Genomic DNA, 23706 nt, shown 5'->3' with positions numbered 1-23706 from the left:
TAACTTTGAATTAGCACAGTAATATTGATAAATGAATAATAATTTATTAGTTAATATTAAGATGACCAGAATAACAGAATATGCCTCCTTAATCATTTTTTTAGACATAAACTAAAATAGATTGCACCATAAAATGAAAAGCAACAGATTTACCAAAATTTTTTGTATATAGTCTAGCCTCCATCAATATCAGAAATATTAGAACCAAATAAATATTAATTGCTCAACAGGTCTTTGCTAAAATAATATCATATATTCCTTAAAAAATGAAAGGAAATTTTCAGAGAGTAGGGAGCAGAGCTGGTTTAATATGTTAAAAAAGAGTGTTTTTCAAGAGCTGGGATTTAAATCGAAGAATTTAATATTGAGAAAGTAGTTCTTTTCTTTCCCCACAAGGTATATGGTTTATAATGTTAGGATGTATATAAGAAATATATGATAAGTTTATTCTTTAAAATATTTACCTACTATGCATATGCAAGGGTTACTTAAGTTATCTTTTTAACATCTGATTGAAAACAAATAAATTCTCATTGATGTTGTTTGTGGTTATTGTGCACTTACAGAAAATTCTAATGGATACATTAGAGCATCATATCAAGGATAGGACTGCCAAATAAAATACAGGATGTCCAGATAAATTTGGATTTCAGATAAACAACATTTTTCTTTTTTAGCATAAGTAGATCTAAATATTGCATGAGGCATACTTACACTAATACTTAGTTGGAGTTTATATAAAATTCAAATTTTACTAGGCAACTTTTACTTTTATTTGTCAAATCTGGCAACCCTAGTCAAGAAGCACTGTTAAAATCCTTTGGGTTGAATATAAGAACATGTTCTTGGAATATTCTCTGTTAACTGTTATATTTGTATTAACTACAATAACATTATAATGTCTTTCTGGTAATGTGCCTGCAGGATTTAATATCATGATTATTATTGAATCATTGCTCAATCTTCCCAGAAAAGTGATAAAGAGAAAACATAGACACTTTAAATAATTGATTTAAATTATAAATATAATTAATATTTTCAGATTTTCCTTATCCAATTATCAGAACCGTTTTTATCAAATACTTTTATTCCTCCCCCAAATTAACTTTCCTTCTTTTGATACAGAAATAATATGCTTTAAGTCTCTTCCAGAAGAAATCTGTAGAAGAATGACAAAGTAGGTAGTTAAAAACATCGTTATGTGGAAATGTTTACAAATTCTTGCTTAATACTCTATACTTTGGTATTGTTCTCCAAATAATATGTCATAGTAAACACAGTAAATTACTACATTTTATGTTCAGTGGTACTGACAAAGACTCTCTCCTTCACCAAACTTTAGACAGGTTCCTCTGAGCCCTCTTTTTGACTAGATCTCATCTTTGGGCCCTCTCTTTGGCCTGCCAAGTCCTGAAAATTCAGTTTAGAGAGAATCCCACACCCTCGATATTTGATTACTCAGGCCTGCCTTCAGCAAGAATTTTGATGAATTGGTTTATCAAGAATCTCCCTACCCTTGATGTCTTCTCTTAGTAATTTTCCATCTCCCCATCCATCTCCTCCTCTCTCTTCTCCTTGACTATAAGTCCTCAGCTTACTTACTGTATTCAGAGAAGAGCTCAATCTCTCTCCTCTATTGAAATTATCTTCACACCTCACCTATGACAGTGTCTTGAATAAAGTCTTCCTTATAGTTTTAACAAGTGTCAGAATAATTTTTTAACAATACATTAATTTTAAGTAGATTGTAAAAATTTAAGAATATGTATTCTAATTCCTAGAGCAATCACTAAAAAAATGCAAAGACATATATAGCTAAAAAGCCAATAAATTAAAGTGGAAATCTAAAAAATTTCAAATAATCCAAAAAAAGGCAGAGAAAGAGGAACAGATGTTAAGAAAAAGAGGTCAAGCAGAAAATTAACAATAAAATGGAAAAACAAATTAAACTATATTAATAGTTACATTAAATGTTAACAAAGTAAACACTCTAAATGAAGGCAGAAAGCAAAATCCAACTTTATGCTGTCTAGAAGAGATGCATTTTAAATACAAAGATATAGATAGTTTGAATATAAATGGATGGGAAAAGATATATAAATTGAACAGTAAATATAAAGAGCCAGAGTAACCATGTTAATATTACAAAAATAAACTTCAAGACAAAAATGTTACCAAAAATAAAGACTATTTTATATTTATAAAAGTGTTAATTCATTAGGAAAATATATTAATCTTATATGGGTATGCACTTAATTTCTTCAAAATATGTGAAGCAAAAATGATGAAATTAAAACAAGGAATAGATAATACCATAAATAGTAAGAGATTTTAAATATCATTCTCTTTGCAACTGACAGAACAAGTAGATTAAAAAAAAAAAAAAAATCAGTAAGAAATAGAGGATCCAAACAACACAATCAACCACATTCACCTAATTGATAATTGCATACAGAATACTACATCCTAAAACTTCAGGATATGAATTGTTTTCCAAATGCACATAGTGCATTCACCAAGGTAGACCATTGGCTGGATAAAACAAATCTTAATAAATTTCAAAAGATTGAAAGCACACAATATATTTATTGAACTTAATGGAATTAAACTATAAATAAAAATTAGATACCTAGGAAAAATCACAATATTTGGAATTTAAACAACATATTTCAATGAGTAAAAGAAGAAATCAAGAAGTTTAAGAAACTATTCCAAATTGAATTGTAATAAAAATACAATATATCAAAATTAATGAGATGCAAATAACTAAAGCTGTTCTCAGAGGAAACATAAGCTTTAAATGTTTATATTAGGAAAAAAGAGAGGTTTAAAATTAATGTCCCAAGATACTAACTTAAGCTAGAAAATAAATACAAAATAAACCGAAAGTAAGTAGAAGTAAGTAATAAAGAAAAAATCATAACCCAACAAAATAGAAAACAAGCATTAACGAAAATGAACACGTCAAAACTTGTCCTTTGAAAACTTTAAGAAAACTGATATACTCCTTGCGAAAGCAACCAAGAAAAAAAAATAGGGAACAAAAATCAATCAATCAATATCAGGAAAGAAAAGGGGAGCCATCTCCAAAGATCCTACAGATAGTAAAAGTTAAGAGAATAGTTAAGCACAACGTTTTTTCCAACAAATTGGACAACTTAGAAGAAATAAATAAATTCCTTGAAAGACACAAGTTATCAAAACTCTCTGAAGAAGAAAATATATAATCTGAACAGTTCTATATCTATAAAAAGAATTTACTTTTTTTTCTGAAAATCTTCCCACAAAGAAAACATCAAGCCCAGAGAGTCTCAAAGGTGAATTTTCAAAAATGTTTAAGGAAGAAAGAATAACAATTCTACACAGACTTTTTCAAAAAATACAAGAAGGAATGTTTTACAACTCATTTAAAGGACTAGCATTATTCTGATACCAAAACCCAGGAAAAACCGTATGAAATAAAAAAGAAAAGAATAAAAAAACTACAAACAATATTCCTCATAAATATAGGCACAAGGTCTTTTTAAATATTAGCAAAACAAATCTAACAATATATAAAATGTGAGATACATATTAGGGAATGATGTATTTCCTGGGAATTCATGGTTTATTTAACATTTAGAAATATGTCTTTGTAATTCACCCCAGTAACATAGTAAGTTTTGTTGCTATAGTGAATAAATGCAGGTCCATCTTTAGAGCCTATGTGCAACTGAATCACTAGAAAACTTAATGAGTTAAAAATAGAATAAGAATATGAGGTTAATCCTTTCTTCTTTTCTTAGTAAAAGAAAGTTCATGTGTATGTACTGAATTGCGCTTAAGTTGTGTGTGTATGTACAATAAAATCCGTATGTAGGAGAGGATACATGTTAATAGTGAGGAAAAGCAATTTTAGGAAAAATGTATTGAAATAAGTATGCTGCTTAATTCAGGGAATGTTGCTTTATATTCTATCTTAATCTGCCAGCCTACATACAGTGAACATGTTTCATCTATTTCCGTGTCCATTTATCAGGGATCATTTTTGGTTAATTTCCCTCAATTGAGAAAGAGTACTGCCTCTGGGGCCTTCCTCTTCACTTAAGGTTCCAGTTAACTGTCCAAAGGACTGTTCGCACTAGCTCCCTGCAAGTCTCCCTGTACCTATATCTCTCCTTTTCTTCACTCACTTCTATCATCCCCAGACCTCTATGGATATTGTGCTCTCTTCCATGGCCACCACAATCACATCCTCCCTATTTTACACACACAGACACAGACATACAGACACACACACAAAATCTATGCCTTATTTATCATCTTCCTCTTAAATGGAGTAAATTGGCTGTCATTCACAAATTACATACATATATTTGGATTAAGTATATTTTAAGAAACCTTATTTTTTTTCCTCCATATCTTCAGCCACTTTGTAAGGAATATATGATTAGTCTATTACATTATAACAGTTTATTTATCTATTTTGTTAATCAAACTTTAGTTTGCTGTGAAGAAAGATTGTTGTTTAAATGAACACTATCTCTATGTTTCTTTATATGTTTTTATAGCACATACACTTACCTTTGAAATCTTGTACAGAGTAATTCAAATACAGGTTGTCTGCAGTGCAAACATCAAAGTTATAGTTCATTAGACTAAATTTGATTAATGCTTGTCCATCTTATATCTGTACAAACATTCTAATGCTCCTCATTACAAAACTTCACAAAACTCCTCATTCTAATGCTTCTCATTACAAAACTCCTCATTACAAAATGTATCTGTACAAACATTCTAATGCTCTTCATTACAAAACAGGTATAAATTTGTACAGATCAAAAATATTGAATCTATAGTATGCCTAATACAACTGGAGCATTATCAAAAAACAATTTGAAAGAAAATCCTCATATGTCATTTACAGTACAGTTATGATATCTATATTAACAAAAGCAAGCAATTAGCTTTATCTCGACCAAGTAAATGTACTTGCATTATTAGTGTAAAGTTATATAAAGCATTGTTTTTTCAATGACCTACCTCTAAAGAAGATGCAAATCAATACAAGCACAAATAGAAAAGCAAGTACCAGGCATTCTCTGCTTCAAAAATGAAAAGCAATATTTTTTTCTTCTCTCTTGTTCAAAGACAATCAACATATTGACACCAGGAACATATTGAGTTTGACTAATTAAAATACAAAATACTGAATAAATGCTCACATGCATAATGTTTGGCTGAGGTAAATTAGAATTTATTGAAAATTGCATTCAAGTAATATGTAATACTGATTCCAAATGGTTAATTCATAACCATATATATTATGGGTATATTATGGGTAATAGTTCATAAACATTGTAACAGGAGTAAGAATATTTCCACTAGAGAAAGTTTGCATGACTTCTCTCACATTTGAATCAATTTATTCAAAGTTACCATAGAATAAATGTTTTCACAGTTGTTTCATTATATACTTTGACATTTCCAAATCCTAGCCTAGAATAACATAGAGGTGATCCCAGCAGTGGGAATATCTGGTGCCACTACTGTTTATCCTTGCTCTTATTAGTGCCCTATTCAAAGAGCATCATTAGGGGAAGAAATCCTTTCTCTTCTTCAGATTGTAAATGGCTAGAAATGATGATAGTAATAGCTCACACTTTCTCTGTTGTATATGTTTTCAGTATAAAAATCAATTTTATAGAAACAAAATTATTTAAATGGAATGTCCAAAGTAATTTAAATATCTGAGTTTTCTTTCTATGTATATCTTTTAACAGCATTACATAGTATTATATATGACAGACTTTGTTTTTTAATAAGCATGAAATGGTACTTTTTCAGTACCTTTGAATATATTTTTTCTTGTACTTCCTATTCTTTATGTCAAAGTCAAAGACACCAATACTGTAGATTGTGTTGAAAAGCATATTTAAATGGCATATTTTAAAAACTATCAATTACATTTTAAAATGTAAATTAATTGACTACATATCTCTTTAGTCACTAAAATGAACTCTTCACTTGATCTTAGCCAAAAGGCCTAGAAGCAATAACATTAACTATTGCTTTTGAAAAATATAGTTCTTGAATAAGTAACTAATAGTAAATTTATGAACAAATATTTCCCCAAATAATCCTAAAATATCAAGACTGATTTTGTGTTAATAGTCACCTATGAGTCTCTGTAATAATGTACATTAACATGTTTAACTGTAATAGCCTTTGTTAACAAATACACTGGACAGCATTTATTATTAATGATTCAGTACTCTAAAAAAACTAATTATTCGAAGGACCTAGCATGTTGTAAGAAACTCCCAGAATTTATAATAGGGGAAGTTTATAATGGTAGCATTATTAATTTTTAAATAGAGAGAACAATTTCTATTTCTTGTAAGATATATTCAAAAAATGGGTTAAAACTGAAGTGTGAAGATTTTGCCAAGTGAGTTCTTACACAAGGCAGGTGTGTCCCAGTTTTCCCAGTCTAAATAAACACAGGCTTCCTGCTTTATAGAATAGCAATAGTTATTACCAAGCCCACTTCATTAGCACAAATAGGTCAAGATTATTAGATGAAAGGCATTGGCTACATTTATTGGTCATTAATAATTCTGTATGTTTTTCATAGTGTCTGTGGCCAAAGACCAAAAGTCCCTTTTTCCATCTTCCAAAAGAAGAATCTATAAGTCTGATAGACTCTTCATTAAACTAAAAAAAGTTAAAAGTCACACTAAGGTAATGGCCTTGTTCTGCTTTGGACTTGTAGGTATTAAGTTCATGCTATAAATCAAAGTTCTAAAGAATGATAAAAAATTCTCTGCTAATCCCCCAGAAAAAATGAAAATGTTTTATTTTCCAATTTCAAAAGCCAAATACAGTTAGTGCTTTGTGAAGTATACTTGGCATCACAACACTCCTAGCATGATAATGTTTTGCATCAAAGTGTCATTGCCTCTTCATCAAGTATGTGTGAACTATTTCAATATGATAAAATATAAAAGAAAAAAGTAATTAAAAATTTGGCATTTACCTGCATTCTTAGTTTTGTATAGATTTGGGTGTTTAAAATATTTTACAGTCACATGATGCAGAATATGTCACAGAATTTTGAAATGAAAGATATCACAGCTCATTTTATTAAAGTATATCAATTAATATTAACAAATAAGTTTTAATTCTTTCAAAGTATTGAGGATAAACATGAAACAAAATTTATTCAGTGATATGATCCATGAGATTATTTTTGGCTGCTGTGGTAATTCCGAAGATTTTCTTCTTTTACGAGGTTTGAATTGTTATTTTCATCAAATATTACTTTTAAAGGGGAAAGGAAGACTCTTCTTAGTGACTATTGTTAACTGTACCAGTGTAAGGTTGTCACCATTGTTTCGCTGAGGTCCCAATAACCTGATAATATAAAAACTGCTACACTTGTTGATTAACTAGAAATGCTATAGCAAATGAAAGTCACTTCTCATTGTTTGATGTTTGTTGATATTGCGAGCTATGTCTTCATGTATTTGCAGTGTTTTGAAATATGAAAAGTATCTGTGTAATTATAGACAGTTTCATTGCGTGAGAATTTTGCTTCTTCCATCATTTTACTCTAAATGCAATCCTAGGTTGTTAATATTAAGAATTTGCTTAATTTAAAACCTACTCTTTGTTAAGCTAGGCAACTAATTTAGACTTTAAGTTATATAGGAATAAAACTCTGGGGAGTCTAAATTCAGAACTAATATATGATTATGGAACCATGGATTGATTAAAAGTCTGGTGTAGAATAAACAATTTATTAGCATAAAAATGTATAGATATATTTGTAGCTATAAGGTAGCCAACTCTAACGATATTTTCATAGTAAGCTTTCCAACCGCACCTATTTCCAGATGTTTGCTTACTCATATGGGCACAAATTATTATTTTGGTGATGGTAACTTTACTCAATTTGTTCCCCAAAAGTCTCAGTGGATATTGGAGGGATGTCAGGTGAAAATAGGATCACTCATCTTATCATATTTGTTTCTAGTGTGTCCTTTTGCTACTCTGACTAGTTCACTTACATGAATAGATTGAAGGTATCAAGTTGCAACAGATTATCTTCAACAATATTAGGGGAAATTTAAATCCCACAAGACTTTAAATAAAAAGTGAAAATCTGAATTGTATGTCCCAAATACCTTTACTAGGTATTTGGGTCACATTAAACCAACTCTGAACCCATTAGGCAAGTCATAAATTTCCCAGTTATTTACTTGGGAAGACCAAATGATGAACAATTGAGGACAGTAAAAATTATTTGATGAAATAAATGTATCAGTTACAATGCAGTATTCCCCTAAAACATGACACTGAAAATCTTCAGTGGTACAATTGGGAAGCTACTGAAAGAGCAAGAGGAAGAAAGACCAAAGCAAATTTATAACAATATCACATTTTTTTCCATGAGAAGTCAGCTTTGAAAACTAATCAAACGATCTGTATAAGAACTCTATCATGTGTAATTTTCTATCAGAGATTAACAGATATATTAAATGAAACAGTTTGGAGATTTCTGTATAATGGACATTCTATTAAGTTTTGGAATAGCACTAAGGAAAATGTCTATAAAATATGCATTTGTCTTCAAATTGATAAAGGTTAGAGAATGATAGGGAGCATCACCAGAGCACATTTAATCACATCTATGAACTTGTTATCTGAATTCTGAAAGGCTAGAATTTGTTCCTCTATTTCTATATATATATATATATATATATATCAGCCAATTAAATAAATATGAATTAACAGATAGTTCTCAAAAGCAATTTAAAGTTCAAATAAGTGTAAGCATTTAGAACAAAGGAAAAGAATATCCAAATGAATTTATTTAACCTCATACAAGCACATTTTCTTTCTGAGACAAATCAGATGAATTATACTCTAACAGTGATCTTAATTTCATTGTGTTAAAATATATATTTCAATATTCTGTCATTTTTCCTCACTCCTTCTCAACAACTGCAGATGGTAACAGTTCTCTTGTAAGTGATTTCCAAAGAGAGATATTGGGTCTGTCTCCTTTGCAATATATTATTTATAGATAGGTATTTTTATTACCCTGTTATATATTCCATTTTCCCAGTAGACTCGATTGAGGTGCATATTGGCAGGATTTTGGTCATCACTTGACTCATAACTTTAGTTCAAGTTGCCTTTTCAGCATGGTAAAATGATCCACAATATGACTACATCACATTTTCCCTATGGAAAATTACTGTGATATCCAAAGGGTATTTTGGTGCTTTATGAGCATAATATATTTCTCTAGGAATAATATTTATTTCTTCAAAGTTAAATGTTATTAATGAGTTACAGAAGCCCTCAGAGAATGTTGTTTTAAGTGTAATTAATTTGAACTCCACTAATTCACAACGAATGTTATTCTTAACTTGCACTGAGTTAGTCTGTGCTTGACTTGTACTCTCTCTTTGGGAAATAGTTCATTAAGTTAATTAAATGGTATCGATAGTATTAAGGGAGACTGTATAGCCCACTTAAAAAATATGCTTAAAAGAATATTTTAGTAGCATTCATTCAAATAGAAACTCTTAGAATATTAATTACACTTCTGTTTTTGTGCTTTTATTTAATATTGATTCTCTAGTAGTTGGTGGATTTTTATGCACTTAGAGATACAACAATGAAGTTTACTACAAACCTTTTTAAATTAAAACTAGGATTTTCACCAAAGTATTCTGAATTCTGAGATTAAAAATATTTAGCTAAAAAAGTGACTTTTTATAAATTTTACACACAGACACAGACACACACACACACACACATATTGTGAACAATCTCCTGTTTATCTAACTGGGTAAAATTACATTTAGTAGCTCTGGATATATGTTTTCTGTTTGTTGTAGCTTGTGAATAGGTTTTTTCAAGTCATGAATGTTACTAACTATAGCAATACCCATTACTTAAAGGACAAAACAGAGTTTTTTTAAGGACAAATAATATCAATGTTTTTGGTTATTTATTAAAACTCTGCTACCAAATTGACAGAGTCTCTATTCAATTAGTACTTATGTGGTTTATCCACTATAAGTCAATTAGAGTTGAGTGATAAAATAAAAAAAAAATTTGGATTATTGTCAAGTTGAATTTTTGAGAAAAGCTCTAGAGATGTACTTAATTACCTATATTTTATAGTAAATATAATTTGAACAATAATATTACATTGTTCCATCACAGTTTTTAGAAGCACTTTATGTGAAGTATCATCTGTCCATATAAATTATTATGTGTCAGCTAGTTTCCAAATTCCTCAGAAAATCTGTCAAATTGTGAAAACCACTACAATATTTTATATGCATAATGAATTTTTTTAAAAAAACCCTTACCTTTTGGCTTTTTAATTTTTCTTCAATTCTGTATGTATTTGTTACTTAATTTCCCAAGCTTTCAATAACTCTCTAATTTTCTTAGTCAAAATGTTAGCATTGAATTCAATTCTTAGCATGCTTTGTTTTATTCTTTATGGATGAAAGCTATCTAGTAGGAAATTATTGATTTCACTTGGTAAAGTTAATGCTTAACTAGAGACAGAGTGACAGCAAGTGAATTTAGAAGGTAGATGGTTCATAATAAATTAGACTTCTAAAACTTGAAAGATGCTTGTTTAAATATATAGAAATAGATCTTTTGAGAAGAAGGGGCAATATGAATGGCTGTCATTAAGCAACTAGAAGACAACAAATAGTGCTGGGAAAACTGGATATCCACTTGCAAAAGAATGAAGTTGCACCCTGACCATATACCATATATAAAATTTAACTCAAAATGGATCAAAGGCTTAAATGTAAGAGCTAAAACTATAAAAAATCTTACAAGAGAAAATATGGGGAAAAAACTTTATGACATTGGATTTGGCAAGATTTCTTGGGTATGACACCAAAAACACAAGCAATAAAAAAAAAATAGATAAGTTGGGCTGTATCAAAATTAAAAACTTTTGTACAACAAAGGATCCTGTCAATAGAATGAAAAGGAAACACACAGAATGGGAGAAAATATTTGCAAATCATATATCTGATATGGGACTGATATCCAGAATATAAAGAGAATTTTAACAACACCAAAACAAACACTAACAAACCAGTTTAAAAATGAGCAAAAAACTTGACAAGACATTTCTCCAAATGCAGTATACAAATAGCCAATAAACACATGAAAAGATGCTGCACGTCACTAGTCATTGGGGAAGTGTTAATCCAAACCACAGTGAGATGCTACTTCACACATATTAGGATGGTGGTTATTAAAAACACAAACACACACACAAAGAAAATAACAAGTTTCAAGGGGAATGTGGAGAAATTGGAATGCTTGTTGTGTATTGCTGGTGGGAATATAAAATGGTGCAACTGCTATAGAAGGTGTATGGTGATCCCACACACAATTAAACATAGAATTACCATATAACCTAGTAATTTCACCCCTGGATATATACCCCAAACAACTGAAACGGGCTCAAATATATTTGTACACATGCATTGATAACAGCATTATTAAAATTATATATATATATAATTTATACATATATACACACACACATATATATATGACAATAACAGCATAAAAGGGGTGGGTAGGAACAAAACTGAATTGGAGTAACAAAACAACATCAGATGGTAACTCAAAATACACAGAAACAAGCAAACAAATGAAGAGAACCAGAAATGGCAAATAAGAAGATTAGTGAAAAATAGTTGATAATTATTTATAAAACTTGTACTCCCATCCTTATTTCAGCTTAATTAAAACAAATAATACATAAAGTAATAATTATAACAATATATTGAATTTGTACATACATAGGAGTTATATATATATATATGTATATATATATATAAATGGCACAATAAAGAGGAAAGCAAATATAGATATATAGGAGTAATATTTCTATATCTCACTGGAATTAGTGTATAATAAATCTGAAGTAATTGTAATAAGTTAAGACCACACGATCTAAAGACCAGTAAGAGAATGACATACACACACACACATATGCATGCACATATGCATCTATAAATAAGTATACATATTTACATGTAACATTATACACTATATATTATACATACATATGTAGTCAAAAATCATTAAAAGAATTAAAACATTAAACTAGAAAGTATTCACCTAATGCAGAAGAAGCTGTAAAGGAGGAATAGAGGAACAGAAAAAGACAGGAAACACACAGAAAACAAAAAGTAAAATGGTAGATATAAATCTACTGTATCAATAATAACATTGAAAATGAATTGATTAGAAACCCCAAACAAGGCAGAATTGTAACACTGAAGTAAAAAATCAAATCCAAATGTATGCCTACAGGATACAGGCATACATGCAGGCCTTAGTTTCAAAGATACAGGTAGATTAATTATGAAATGATGAAAAAGTTATATCATGCACACAAAAATCATGATAGAGTGACTGCACTAATATCAGACTTATTTAAATTATAAAAACTTTAAAAATGTTACTAGAGATAAAGAAGGATATTTTTTCATGATAGAATGGTCAAATAATCAGGAAGATATAACAATTATAAACATATATGCATCTAACAACAGTGCTCTAAAAATCATGAAGCAAAAACTGACATAATTGAAGGGAGAAATATTCAATTCAATAATAACAGTTAGAGATTACAATATTCCACTTTCTATAATAGAAAGAATAACCATGTAAGAGACCACAGAGGAAATAGAAGTGATCATTACTCTAAATAAATTAGACCTAACAGACACTTGCAGAACACTCCAGCCAATAAGAGCAGAATACATAGTCTCCTCAAGTGCACATGCAGCATTGTACAGGATAGACTATATGTTACAATATAAAATAAGTCTCAATAAATTGAAAGAGATGCATTCACACAGTATATATTCTCTGGCCACAATGGAACAAAATTAGAAATAAAAGAAAGAAATTTGGAAAGTTAACAGGTATGGGAAAATTAAACTACACACTCCTGGATAATCAATTGGTCAAATAAGAAATCACAAGAGAAATTAGAAACTACTTTAATGGTGAAATACTCTGTTTTCCCGTAGTATCAGGAATACTACAGGAAATACTTCTAGTATCAGTCTGGAGGTGCTGAAGAGGCAAGAGACCTTTTCTTCACTCTTTGCTTCCTGGTGCGTGAGGAGAGGGGTTTAAGTGCACCACTTAAAGGAGCTCCAGAAACAGGCGTGAGCCGAGGCTGTTGGCGCGGACAACAGAGACGGGTGTGGGATGCTAGGGTTACTGCTGCCGCCACCAAGAGGCCTGTGTGCTAGCATAGGTCACTCTCCAAAGGGCCCCTCCCGGAAGCCTGTGCAGCAGGGGCAGCTTCCCCGGGAGAATGTGCGGCGTGCCTCGGGCTCGTGGCTCGTGCAGTGTCACGCCGGCCTCTGCCGCTCTGCCGCCACAGGCTCGCCCCGCATCTGTGCCCCTCCCTCCCCTCGGCCTGTGCCAGAGCCCCCAAATCAGCTGCTCCTTTAACCCTGTCCTGTCTGAGCGAAGAGAAGATGTCCTCGGACAACCTACGTGCAGAGGCAGTGCCAAGTCCAAAGCTGAACCCCAGGAGCTGTGTGAACAAAGAGGAGATGGGGAGGTCTCTCCCAGCAGCCTCAGAAGCAGCAGATTAAAGTTCCACAATCAACTGGAAGTGCCCTGCATCTGTGGAAAACCTGAATAGACAGCAAATTATCCCAAGTTGAGGAGGTGGACTTTGGGAGCAAGATATATTACTATTTCCCCCCTTGTTTGCTTTTTGTGAATGTGTATGTATGTGCTGCTGTGAGATTTTGTCTGTATAGCTTTGCTTTCACCATTTGTCCTAGAGTTCTGACGGACCCGTTTTTTTTTTTTTTTTAATTTTTCTTCTTAATAATTATTTTTTATTTGAATAACTATATTTTATCCTATTTTATTTTGTCTTCTTCCTTTCTCCTTTTTTTCTTCCTTCCTTTCTTCCTTCCTTCCTTCATTTCTTCCTCCCTTCCTTCCTCCCTTCCTTCCTCCTTTCCTTCCTCCCTTTCTTTCTCTCTTCCTTCCTTTCTTGCTTCCTTCCTTCCTTCCTTTCTTCCTTCCTCCCTTCCTTCCTTCCTTCTGTCCTTCCTTTCTTTCCTTTCTATTCTTTCTCCATTTTATGTTGAGCCGTGTGGCTTAAAGGCTCTTGGCGCTCCTGCCAGGCATCAGGGCTGCGTCTCTGAGGTGGGAGAACCAAACTCAGGACACTGGTCCACAAAAGACCCCCAAGCTCCACACAATATCAAACGGCAAAAGTTTCCCAGAGATCTCTATTTCAACACCAAGACCAAGCTTCACTCAAGGACCAGCAACGTACAGTGCTGGACACCTTATGACCAACAAATAGCAAGACAGGACTACAGCCCCATCCATTAGCAGAGAGGCTGCCTAAAATCATAATAAGGCTACCAACATCCCCAAACATACCACCAGACGTGGACCTGCCCACCAGAAAGACAAGATCCAGCCTCATGCACCTGAACAGAGGCACTAGTCCCCCCAACCAGGAAACCTACTCAACCCACTGAACAAACCTTAGCCACTGGGGACAGCCACCAAAAACAACGGGAACGACAAACCTGCAGCCTGAAAAAAGGAGACCCCAAACACAGTAAGATAAGCAAAATGAGAAGACAGAAAAACAGACAGCAGATGAAGGAGCAAGATAAAAACACACCAGACCTAACAAATGAGGAGGAAATAGGCAGTATATTGGAAAACAAATTCAGAATAATGATAGTAAAGATGATCCAAAATCTTGGAAATAGAATAGACAAATTGCAAGAAACAGTTAACAAGGACCTAGAAGAAATAAAGAGAAAGCAAGTAACTATGAGCAAAACAATAAATGAAATGAAAAATATGCTAGATGAGATCAATAGCAGAATAACTGAGGCAAAAAAATGGATAAGTGACCTGGAAGATGAAATAGTGGAAATAACTACTGCAGAGCAGAATAAAGAAAAAAGAATGAAAAGAACTGAGGACAGTCTCAGATACCTCTGGGACAACATTAAATGCACCAACATTTGAATTATAGGGGTCCCAAAAGAAGAAGAGAAAAACAAAGGGACTGAGAAAATATTTGAAGAGATTAAAGTTGAAAACTTCCCTAATATAGGAAAGGAAATAGTCGATCAAGTACAAGAAGCACAGAGAGTCCCATACAGGATAAACCCAAGGATAAACATGCCAAGACACATAATAATCAAACTGTCAAAAATTAAATACAAAGAAAACATATTAAAAGCAGCAAGGGAAAAACAACAAATAACACACAAGGGAATCCCCATAAGGCTAACATCTGATCTTTCAGCAGAAACTCTACAAGCCAGAAGGGAGTGGCAGGACATATTTAAAGTGATGAAGGAAAAAAACCTACAACCAAGATTACTCTACCCAGCAAGGGTCTCATTCAGATTTGATGGAGAAATTAAAACCTTTACAGACAAGCAATAGCTGAGAGAGTTCAGCACCACCAATCCAGCTTTGCAACAAACGCTAAAGGAACTTCTCTAGGCAAGAAACACAAGAGAAGGAAAAGACCTACAAGAGCAAACCTGAAACAATTGAGTAAATGGTAACAGGAACACACATATCAATAATTACCTTAAATGTAAATGGCTTAAATGCTCTGACCAAAAGACACAGACTAGCTGAGTGGATACAAAAACAAAACCCATATATATGCTGTCTACAAGAGACCCACTTCAGACCTAGGGACACATACAGAATGAAAGTGAGGGGATGGAAAAAGATATTCCATTCAAATGGAAATCAGAAGAAAGCTGGAGTAGCAATTCTCATATCAGACAAATAGACTTTAAAATAAAAACTATTACAAGAGACAAAGAAGGACACTACATAATGATCAAGGGATCGATCCATGAAGAAGCTATAACAATTGTAAATATTTATGCACCAAAAATGAGCGCACCTCAATACATAAGGCAAATACTAACAGTCATAAAAGGGGAAATCGACAGTAACACAATCATAGTAGGGGACTTTAACACCCCACTGTCACCAATGGACAGATCATCCAAAATGAAAGTAAATAAGGAAACACAAGCTTTAAATGATACATTACACAAGATGGACTTACTTGATATTTATAGGACATTCCATCCAAAAACAACAGAATACACATTTTTCTCAAGTGCTCATGGAACATTCTCCAGGATTGATCATATATTGGGTCACAAATCTAGTCTTGGCAAATTTAAGAAAATTGAAATCGTATCAAGTATCTTTTCTGACCACAACGCTATGAGACTAAACATCAATTACAGGAAAACATCTGTAAAACATACAAACACATGAAGGCTAAACAATACACTACTTAATAACGAAATAATCACTGAAGAAATCAAAGAGGAAGTCAAAAAATACTTTGAAACAAATGACAATGGAGACACGACGACCCAAAACCTATGGGATACAGCAAAAGCAGTTCTAAGAGGGAAGTTTATAGCAATACAATCATACCTTAAGAAGCAGGAAACATCTTGAATAAACAATCTAACTTTGCACCTAAAGCAATTAGAGAAAGAAGAACAAAAAATCCCCAAATTTAGCAGAAGGAAAGAAATCATAAAAGTCAGATGAGAAGTAAATTTAAAAGTCATTAAGGAAACGATAGCAAAGATCAATAAAACTAAAAGCTGGTTCCTTGATAAGATAAACAAAATTGATAAACCATTAGCCAGACTCATCAAGAAAAAAAGGGAGAAGATTCAAATCAATAGAATTAGAAATGAAAAAGGAGACGTAACAACTGACACTGCAGAAATACAAAAGATTATTAGAGATTACTACCAGCAACTGTATGCCAATAAAATGGACAACCTGGAAGAAATGGACAAATTCTTAGAAATGCACAAGCTGCCGAGACTGAACCAGGAAGAAATTAAAAATATGAACAGACCAATCACAAGCACTGAAATTGAAACTGTGATTAAAAATCTTCCAATAAACAAAAGCCCAGTACCAGATGGCTTCACAGGTGAATTCTATCAAACATTTAGAGAAGAGCTAACACCTATCCTTCTCAAACTCTTCCAAAAGATAGCAGAGGGAAGAACACTCCCAAACTCATTCTATGAGGCCACCATAACCCTGATGCCAAAACCAGACAAAGACATCACAAAGAAAGAAAACTACAGGCCAATATCACTGATGAACATAGATGCAAAAATCCTCAACAAAATACTAGCAAACAGAATTCAACAGCACATTAAAAGGATCATACACCATGATCAAGTGGGGTTTATTCCAGGAATGCAAGGATTCTTCAATATATGCAAATCAATCAACGTGATACACCATATCAACAAACTGTAGGAGAAGAACCATATGATCATCTCAATATATGCAGAGAATGTTTTTGACAAAATTCAACACCCATTTATGATAAAAACCCTGCAGAATGTAGGCATAGAGGGAACTTTCCTCAACATAATAAAGGCCATATATGACAAACCCACAGCCAGCATTGTTCTCAATGGTGAAAAACTGAAACCATTTCCACTAAGATCAGGAGCAAGACAAGGTTGCTCACTCTCACCAGTCTTATTCAACATAGTTTTGGAAGTTATAGCCACAGCAATCAGAGAAAAAAAGAAATAAATGGAATCCAAACAGGAAAAGAAGAAGTAAAGCTCTCACTGTTTGCACATTACATGATACTATACATAGAGAATCCTAAGGATGCTACCAGAAAACTACTAGAGCTAATCAATGAATTTGGTAAAGTAGCAGGATACAAAATTAATGCACAGAAATCTCTGGCATTCTTATACACTAATGATGAAAAATCTGAGAGTGAAGTTAAGAAAACACTCCCATTTACCATTGCAACAAATAGAATAAAATATCTAGGAATAAACCTACCTAAGGAGACAAACGGCCTATATGCAGAAAACTATAAGACACTGATGAAAGGAATTAAAGATGGTACAAATAGGTGGAGAAATATACCATGTTCTTGGATTGGAAGAATCAACATTGTGAAAATGACTCTACTACCCAAAGCAAACTACAGATTCAATGCAATCCCTATCAAACTACCACTGGCATTTTTTACAGAAGTAGAACAAAAAATTTCACAATTTGTATGGAAACACAAAAGACCCCGAATAGTCAAAGCAATCTTGAGAATGAAAAATGGAGCTGGAGGAATCAGGCTCCCTGACTTCAGACTATACTACAAAGCTAAAGTAATCAAGACAGTACCATACAGGCACAAAAACAGAAATATAGATCAATGGAACAGGATAGAAAGCCCAGAGATAAACCCACACACATATGGTCACTTTATCTGTCATAACGGAGGGAAGGATATACAGTGGAGAAAAGACCACCGTTCAATAAGTGGTGCTGTGAAAACTGGACAAGTACATGTAAAAGTATGAAATTAGAACACTCCCTAACACCATACACAAAAATAAATTCAAAATGGGTGAAAGACCTAAATGTAAGGTCAGACACTATCAAACTTTTAGAGGAAAACATAAGTAGAACACTCTATGACATAAATCACAGCAAGATCTTTTTTGACCCAGCTCCTAGAGAAATGGAAATAAAAACAAAAATAAACAAATGGGACCTAATGAAACTCAAAACTTTTGCACAGCAAAGGGTACCATAAATAAGACCAAAATTCAACCCTCAGAATGGGAGAAAATATTTGCAAATGAAGCAACTGACAAAGGATTAATACCCCAAATTTATAAGCAACTCATGCAGCTCAATAACAAAAAAACAAACAACCCAATGCAAAAATGGGCAGAAAAACTAAATAGACATTTCTCCAAAGAAGATATACAGATTGGCAACAAACACATGAAAGAATGCTCAACATCATTAATCATTAGAGAAATGCAAATCAAAACTACAATGAGATATCATCTCACACCGGTCAGAATGGCCATCATCAAAAACTCTAGAAACAATAAATGCTAGACAGGGTGTGGAGAAAAGGAAACACTCTTGCATTGCTGGCAGGAATGTAAATTGATACAGCCACTATGGATACCAGTATGGAGGTTCCTTAAAAAAACTACAAACAGAACTACCATACGACCCTGCAATCCCACTACTGGGCATATACCCTGAGAAAACTATAATTCAACAAGAGTCATGTACCAAAATGTTCATTGCAGCTCTATTTACAATAGCCAGGACATGGAAGCAACCTAAGTGTCCATCAACAGATGAATGGATAAAGAAGATGTGGCACATATATACAATGGAATATTAGTCAGCCATAAAAATAAATGAAACTGAGTTATTTGTAGTGAGATGGATGGACCTGGTGTCTGTCATGCAGAGTAAAGTAAATCAGAAGGAGGAAAACAAATACCGTATGCTAACACATATATATGGAATCTAAGAAAAAAAAATGTTATGAAGAGATTAGTGGTAGGACGGGAATAAAACACAGACCTACTAGAGCATGGAGCTGAGGATATGGAGAGGGGGAAGAGTAAGCTGTGATGAAGTGAGAGAGTGGCATGGATATATATACACTACCAAATGTAAAATAGATAGCTAGTGAGAAGCAGCTGCATAGCACAGGGAAATCAGCTCTGTGCTTTGTGACCACCTAGAGGGGTGGGATAGGGAGGGTGGGAGGAAGGGAGACGCAAGAGGGAAGAGATATGGGAACATATGTATATGTATAATTGATTCACTTTGTTGTAAAGCAGAAACTAACACACCATTGTAAAACAGTTATACTCCAATAAAGATGTTAAAAGATAAAATAAAATAAAAATAAAAAAATTTAAAAAAACACATTATACTGGAGGTTTGAGCTAGGACAATTAGACAAAAAAATATATAAAACGCATTCATACTGCAGAGAATAAAGCAAAACTATCTGTATATGCAGATGACATCATCTTGTATACAGAAAATCCTGCAAAATCCACTAAAAACCTATTAAAACTAATAATCAAGCTCAGCTGTGTTACAGGCTTTAAAAGCAATACATAAGAATCAAGGGCATTTCTATACTCTAGCAATAAACATTCCAAAAAAGAAATTAGGAAAACAATTCTATTTGCAATGGAATAAAATACTTAAGAGCACATTCAACAAAAGAAGTGCAAGGTTTTTACTCTGAAAATTTTGAAATAACTATTGAAAGAAATTAAACATGTAAATAAGTGGAAAGGCATCTCATATTCGAAGACAGGAAGATTTAATATTGTTAATTTTGAATACTTCACAAATTGATCTTCAGATTCAAAACAATACTTACCAAAATCTGCAAAATCCAAACTGAATTTTTGCAGAAAGTGAGAAGAGGAATTGGAACCTTCCTGTATTTCTGATGGCATTGTAAAATTGTGCAGCCAATTTGGAAAACAGTTTGGCACGTTTCAAATTAAACATAGAGTTGCCATATTACTCAGCAATTCCATACATAGGTACACTCCCAAGAGAAATGAATAACTGTGTCCACCCAAAAACTTTTGTACAATGTTGATAAGAGCATTACTCATGATAACCAAAAAGTAAAAACAACCCAAATGTCCATCAACTGATGAATGCATAAATAAAATGTGGTATAATCATACAAATTGTAATCTTGAGCAATAAAAAAAGAATTGAAGTGCTGATACATGCTACAACATGGGTGAACCTTAAAAACATTATGCTAAATGAAACAGGCCAGTCACAAAAGACTTTATTTAAAGGATTCCATTTATATTACATGCCTAGAGTAGGCAAATCTATAGAAGAAAATGGTAGATTAATGGTCACTTAGGGCTGTGGAGTTTGGGGGGAAGTGACCAGTGACTGCTAATGGATACCAGGTTTCTTTTGGGACTGATAAGGATGTCCCAAAATTGATTGTGGTGATAGTTGCACAACTATGTGAATATCCTAAAAACCATTGAATTATTCACTTTAAATGAGTGAACTTTATGGCATGTGAATTATATCTCAATAAAGTTGTTAAAAAAGGAATTTCTATAAATCATATATTTCAGTGAAAATGACTTGGTATCTATTTCCTCATCATAAAGAGGCAAATAACTCAATGTTGAAACTATGATGTATTCTTTTGTTGTAAAATTTAAAGCTGCCAGATCAGTTGCTTTTCTGATGGTGAGGAAGTTAAATTTTGTTTTAAAGTATATTTGTATGTATGTTCATATATTTCCATGCATGCTTTTATGATTTAATGTCACCCCAAATATATAAAACTCTACCTTCCCAAATACCTCTCAAATATAGTTGTGCAAAAATATAGAATATTTTAAATGTTAATCTCATAGGAACATTTTTAAAGTACCTTCTAAATGAAGAAAAGTAAAGGTTATCTAATGGAGAAAATTAGTCTTATTAATGAGAATCACTTCTGATATATACTATTCTTTGGCTTTAAGTGTGATAGGATAATGACAGTACATGGACTCTATATCCTGTTGAGGACTTATAGGAACATGAATTCTATTTTTAACTTTTAGGATTGTTATGTCTTCTTAGAGAAATGACCTTTTTTTAAAAAAAAAGTTATGATGTAATATCCTTCACTATTACTAGTAGCATTCTTTGCCCTAAAGTCAACTTTTATGTTGATATAGCTACTCTATCTTTACTTGGCTAGTCTTTGTATGAAATACTTATTGATATTTGATACCTATGGGCATTTGAAAATGTTACAGAAATCTTATAAAGGAGTTTTTAAAAGTATTACAGTTTAGAGCTAAGTATTTTGGATCTTGAATTCATTATGTTGCTAAACTGATTTGCCATGATTTCAGAAAATGAGGAATACAGAAACCAATTGTCTTTAAGATAATTATAGCTATATTTCATTCTTGAAACTAAAAGGCATATCTTAGAATTCAATAAACTATGTTTCCAAATTAACCTAATTGATTCTTAGATTTATTCTCAGATTAATTAGATTCTTAACCAAACCGTTAGCTATAATTGGTTAGTTCATTACATGTTTCTATGACTGGCTTTTCCATTCATTTCACTCATGTCGTCCCTTTGTGTTAGGACCATATTTCAACTGACTTGTGTGTAGAGATCAATGACTACAGCTTCCATTCACAGTCACAAACACAATTTAAAATATCTACATTTGGGAGACTAAACCAAAGTACCCTAATTATAGAAATGAAATGCCATCCTCACACTCTTGGCTATTTATGTCACCATACGAATTATTTCTTGACAAATCAAGTACCAATTGTGAAAATATTAGAAGTCTCTGATCTATTTATATATAGATTATTAAATGTTCCTGTAACAATATGATTTATTTTAAGTAGCTATTAAACATATGCCTTTGAAACATAAATTTTATCATTTGTTTCCCACCCTAACAGCTGCAGAAATAACTGTTCAACCAACCGTGGAAGAGGCCTCTGACAACTGCACTCAAGAATGTCTCATCTTGGGTCACTCTGATGCCTGCTGGATGCCAGCTTCTCTGACCCATTCCAGCCCTTTACAGGCACAGACCTCTGCTCTGTACCACAGCCTGCCCCTGACGCAGACCACTCTTCGCCGGCGCAACCCTCCAGTGACACAGACCATTGCGCTCTGCCACAGTCCACCTGTGACCCAGGCTATTGCACTGTGCCATAGCCCTCCACCAGCACAGACTTCCACTCTGCACCACAGCCCACCTCTAGCACAGGCTACCGCTCTTCGCCACAGCCCTCCACCAGCACAGGCCTCTGCCCTCCGCTATAGCCCTCCCCTGGCACAGGCTGCCACAATCCACTGCAGCCCTCCTCTGCCACAGGTTGCTGCCCTCCATCGCAGTCCCGCACAACCACCAATGGATCTGCAGCAAGGTTGGGGGCAAGGTGCTGGCCCTGATGGGCTACTTTCTCTTGATCAGAGAGCCCAAGGTAGTACAAGATCTCAGTTTTACGCCATGTCTGAAAGACTTCATCCTAGTGATGATTCAATTAAAGTCATTCCCTTGACAACCTTCACTCCAGGCCAGCAAGCCAGACCCTCTAGGGGTGATTCTCCCATTATGGAAGAACATCCTTTATAAAACTAAAATGGCTACTTCACATTTTCCAACAGGATGTATATAATCAAAGTTTAAGATCCAATTTCAATGAATACTTCAAATTGTTAGATTTGTAATTAACTATGTAAATAGAAACTGATACCAGAATCAAGTCTAGAGCTAGACCCTTAGTCAAAAGTTAAAAATAAATTTACAATTTGATTAATTCAGAATGTGTATTTAAAAATAAAAGAAATTGAAAAAAAAGTCACACCCTTTTGTACAGAATGGCTTATCATGGCAGATATTAATATATAGTATATATTATTTCTGGTGCACTGTAGTTTTTCATTTATTTTTACCAACATGTGCAACATTACTGATTTTTTTCCATTCTGTTTTTTGTGGACCCAGTACATAGCTAATGGAAAACTAACAAACATCTGATTTTCCAAAGGTATGTTTATTCTATCTAAACTTTTGTTTAGACAACATTAGAAGGTTTAAGTACGGTAGCATTTTTGTTTGTCTTTTGTTTGATATTTGTTGTTGTCTCCACTTTTTTATTATTAGCTTTTCTGCAAAAATGAACAATAGGGAGTGGAAATATCTCTTATTTTTTTTCTCTCTGTCTGTTTTTTATGTTTTCTACTTTTATT

At 33.0% G+C, this 23706-nt stretch overlaps 1 protein-coding gene across 6 annotated transcripts in view; it reads left to right on the top strand.

The window, feature by feature from the left end:
* PCDH11X (protocadherin 11 X-linked) overlaps positions 1–23289 on the top strand; it is a 779467-nt gene extending 756178 nt beyond the window's left edge. For 5 of the 6 annotated variants that reach the window (XM_067023489.1, XM_067023490.1, XM_067023487.1 and 2 more), the window contains one exon: positions 22407–23268. In XM_067023489.1, the coding sequence (XP_066879590.1) occupies positions 22407–23089 (683 nt within the window). In that variant the 3' untranslated portion in view covers positions 23090–23268. Of the gene's footprint in view, positions 1–22406 lie in introns of all 6 variants that reach the window. The other variant, XM_059049893.2, reaches the window with a different exon arrangement.
* The last annotated feature ends 417 nt before the right edge of the window (positions 23290–23706 follow it).

Source organism: Kogia breviceps, chromosome X, assembly GCF_026419965.1.
Source record: "Kogia breviceps isolate mKogBre1 chromosome X, mKogBre1 haplotype 1, whole genome shotgun sequence".
NCBI lineage: Eukaryota > Metazoa > Chordata > Mammalia > Artiodactyla > Physeteridae > Kogia > Kogia breviceps.
The sequence above is the reverse complement of the archived record's forward strand: the minus strand, read 5'-3'. Positions and strand labels throughout refer to the sequence as shown.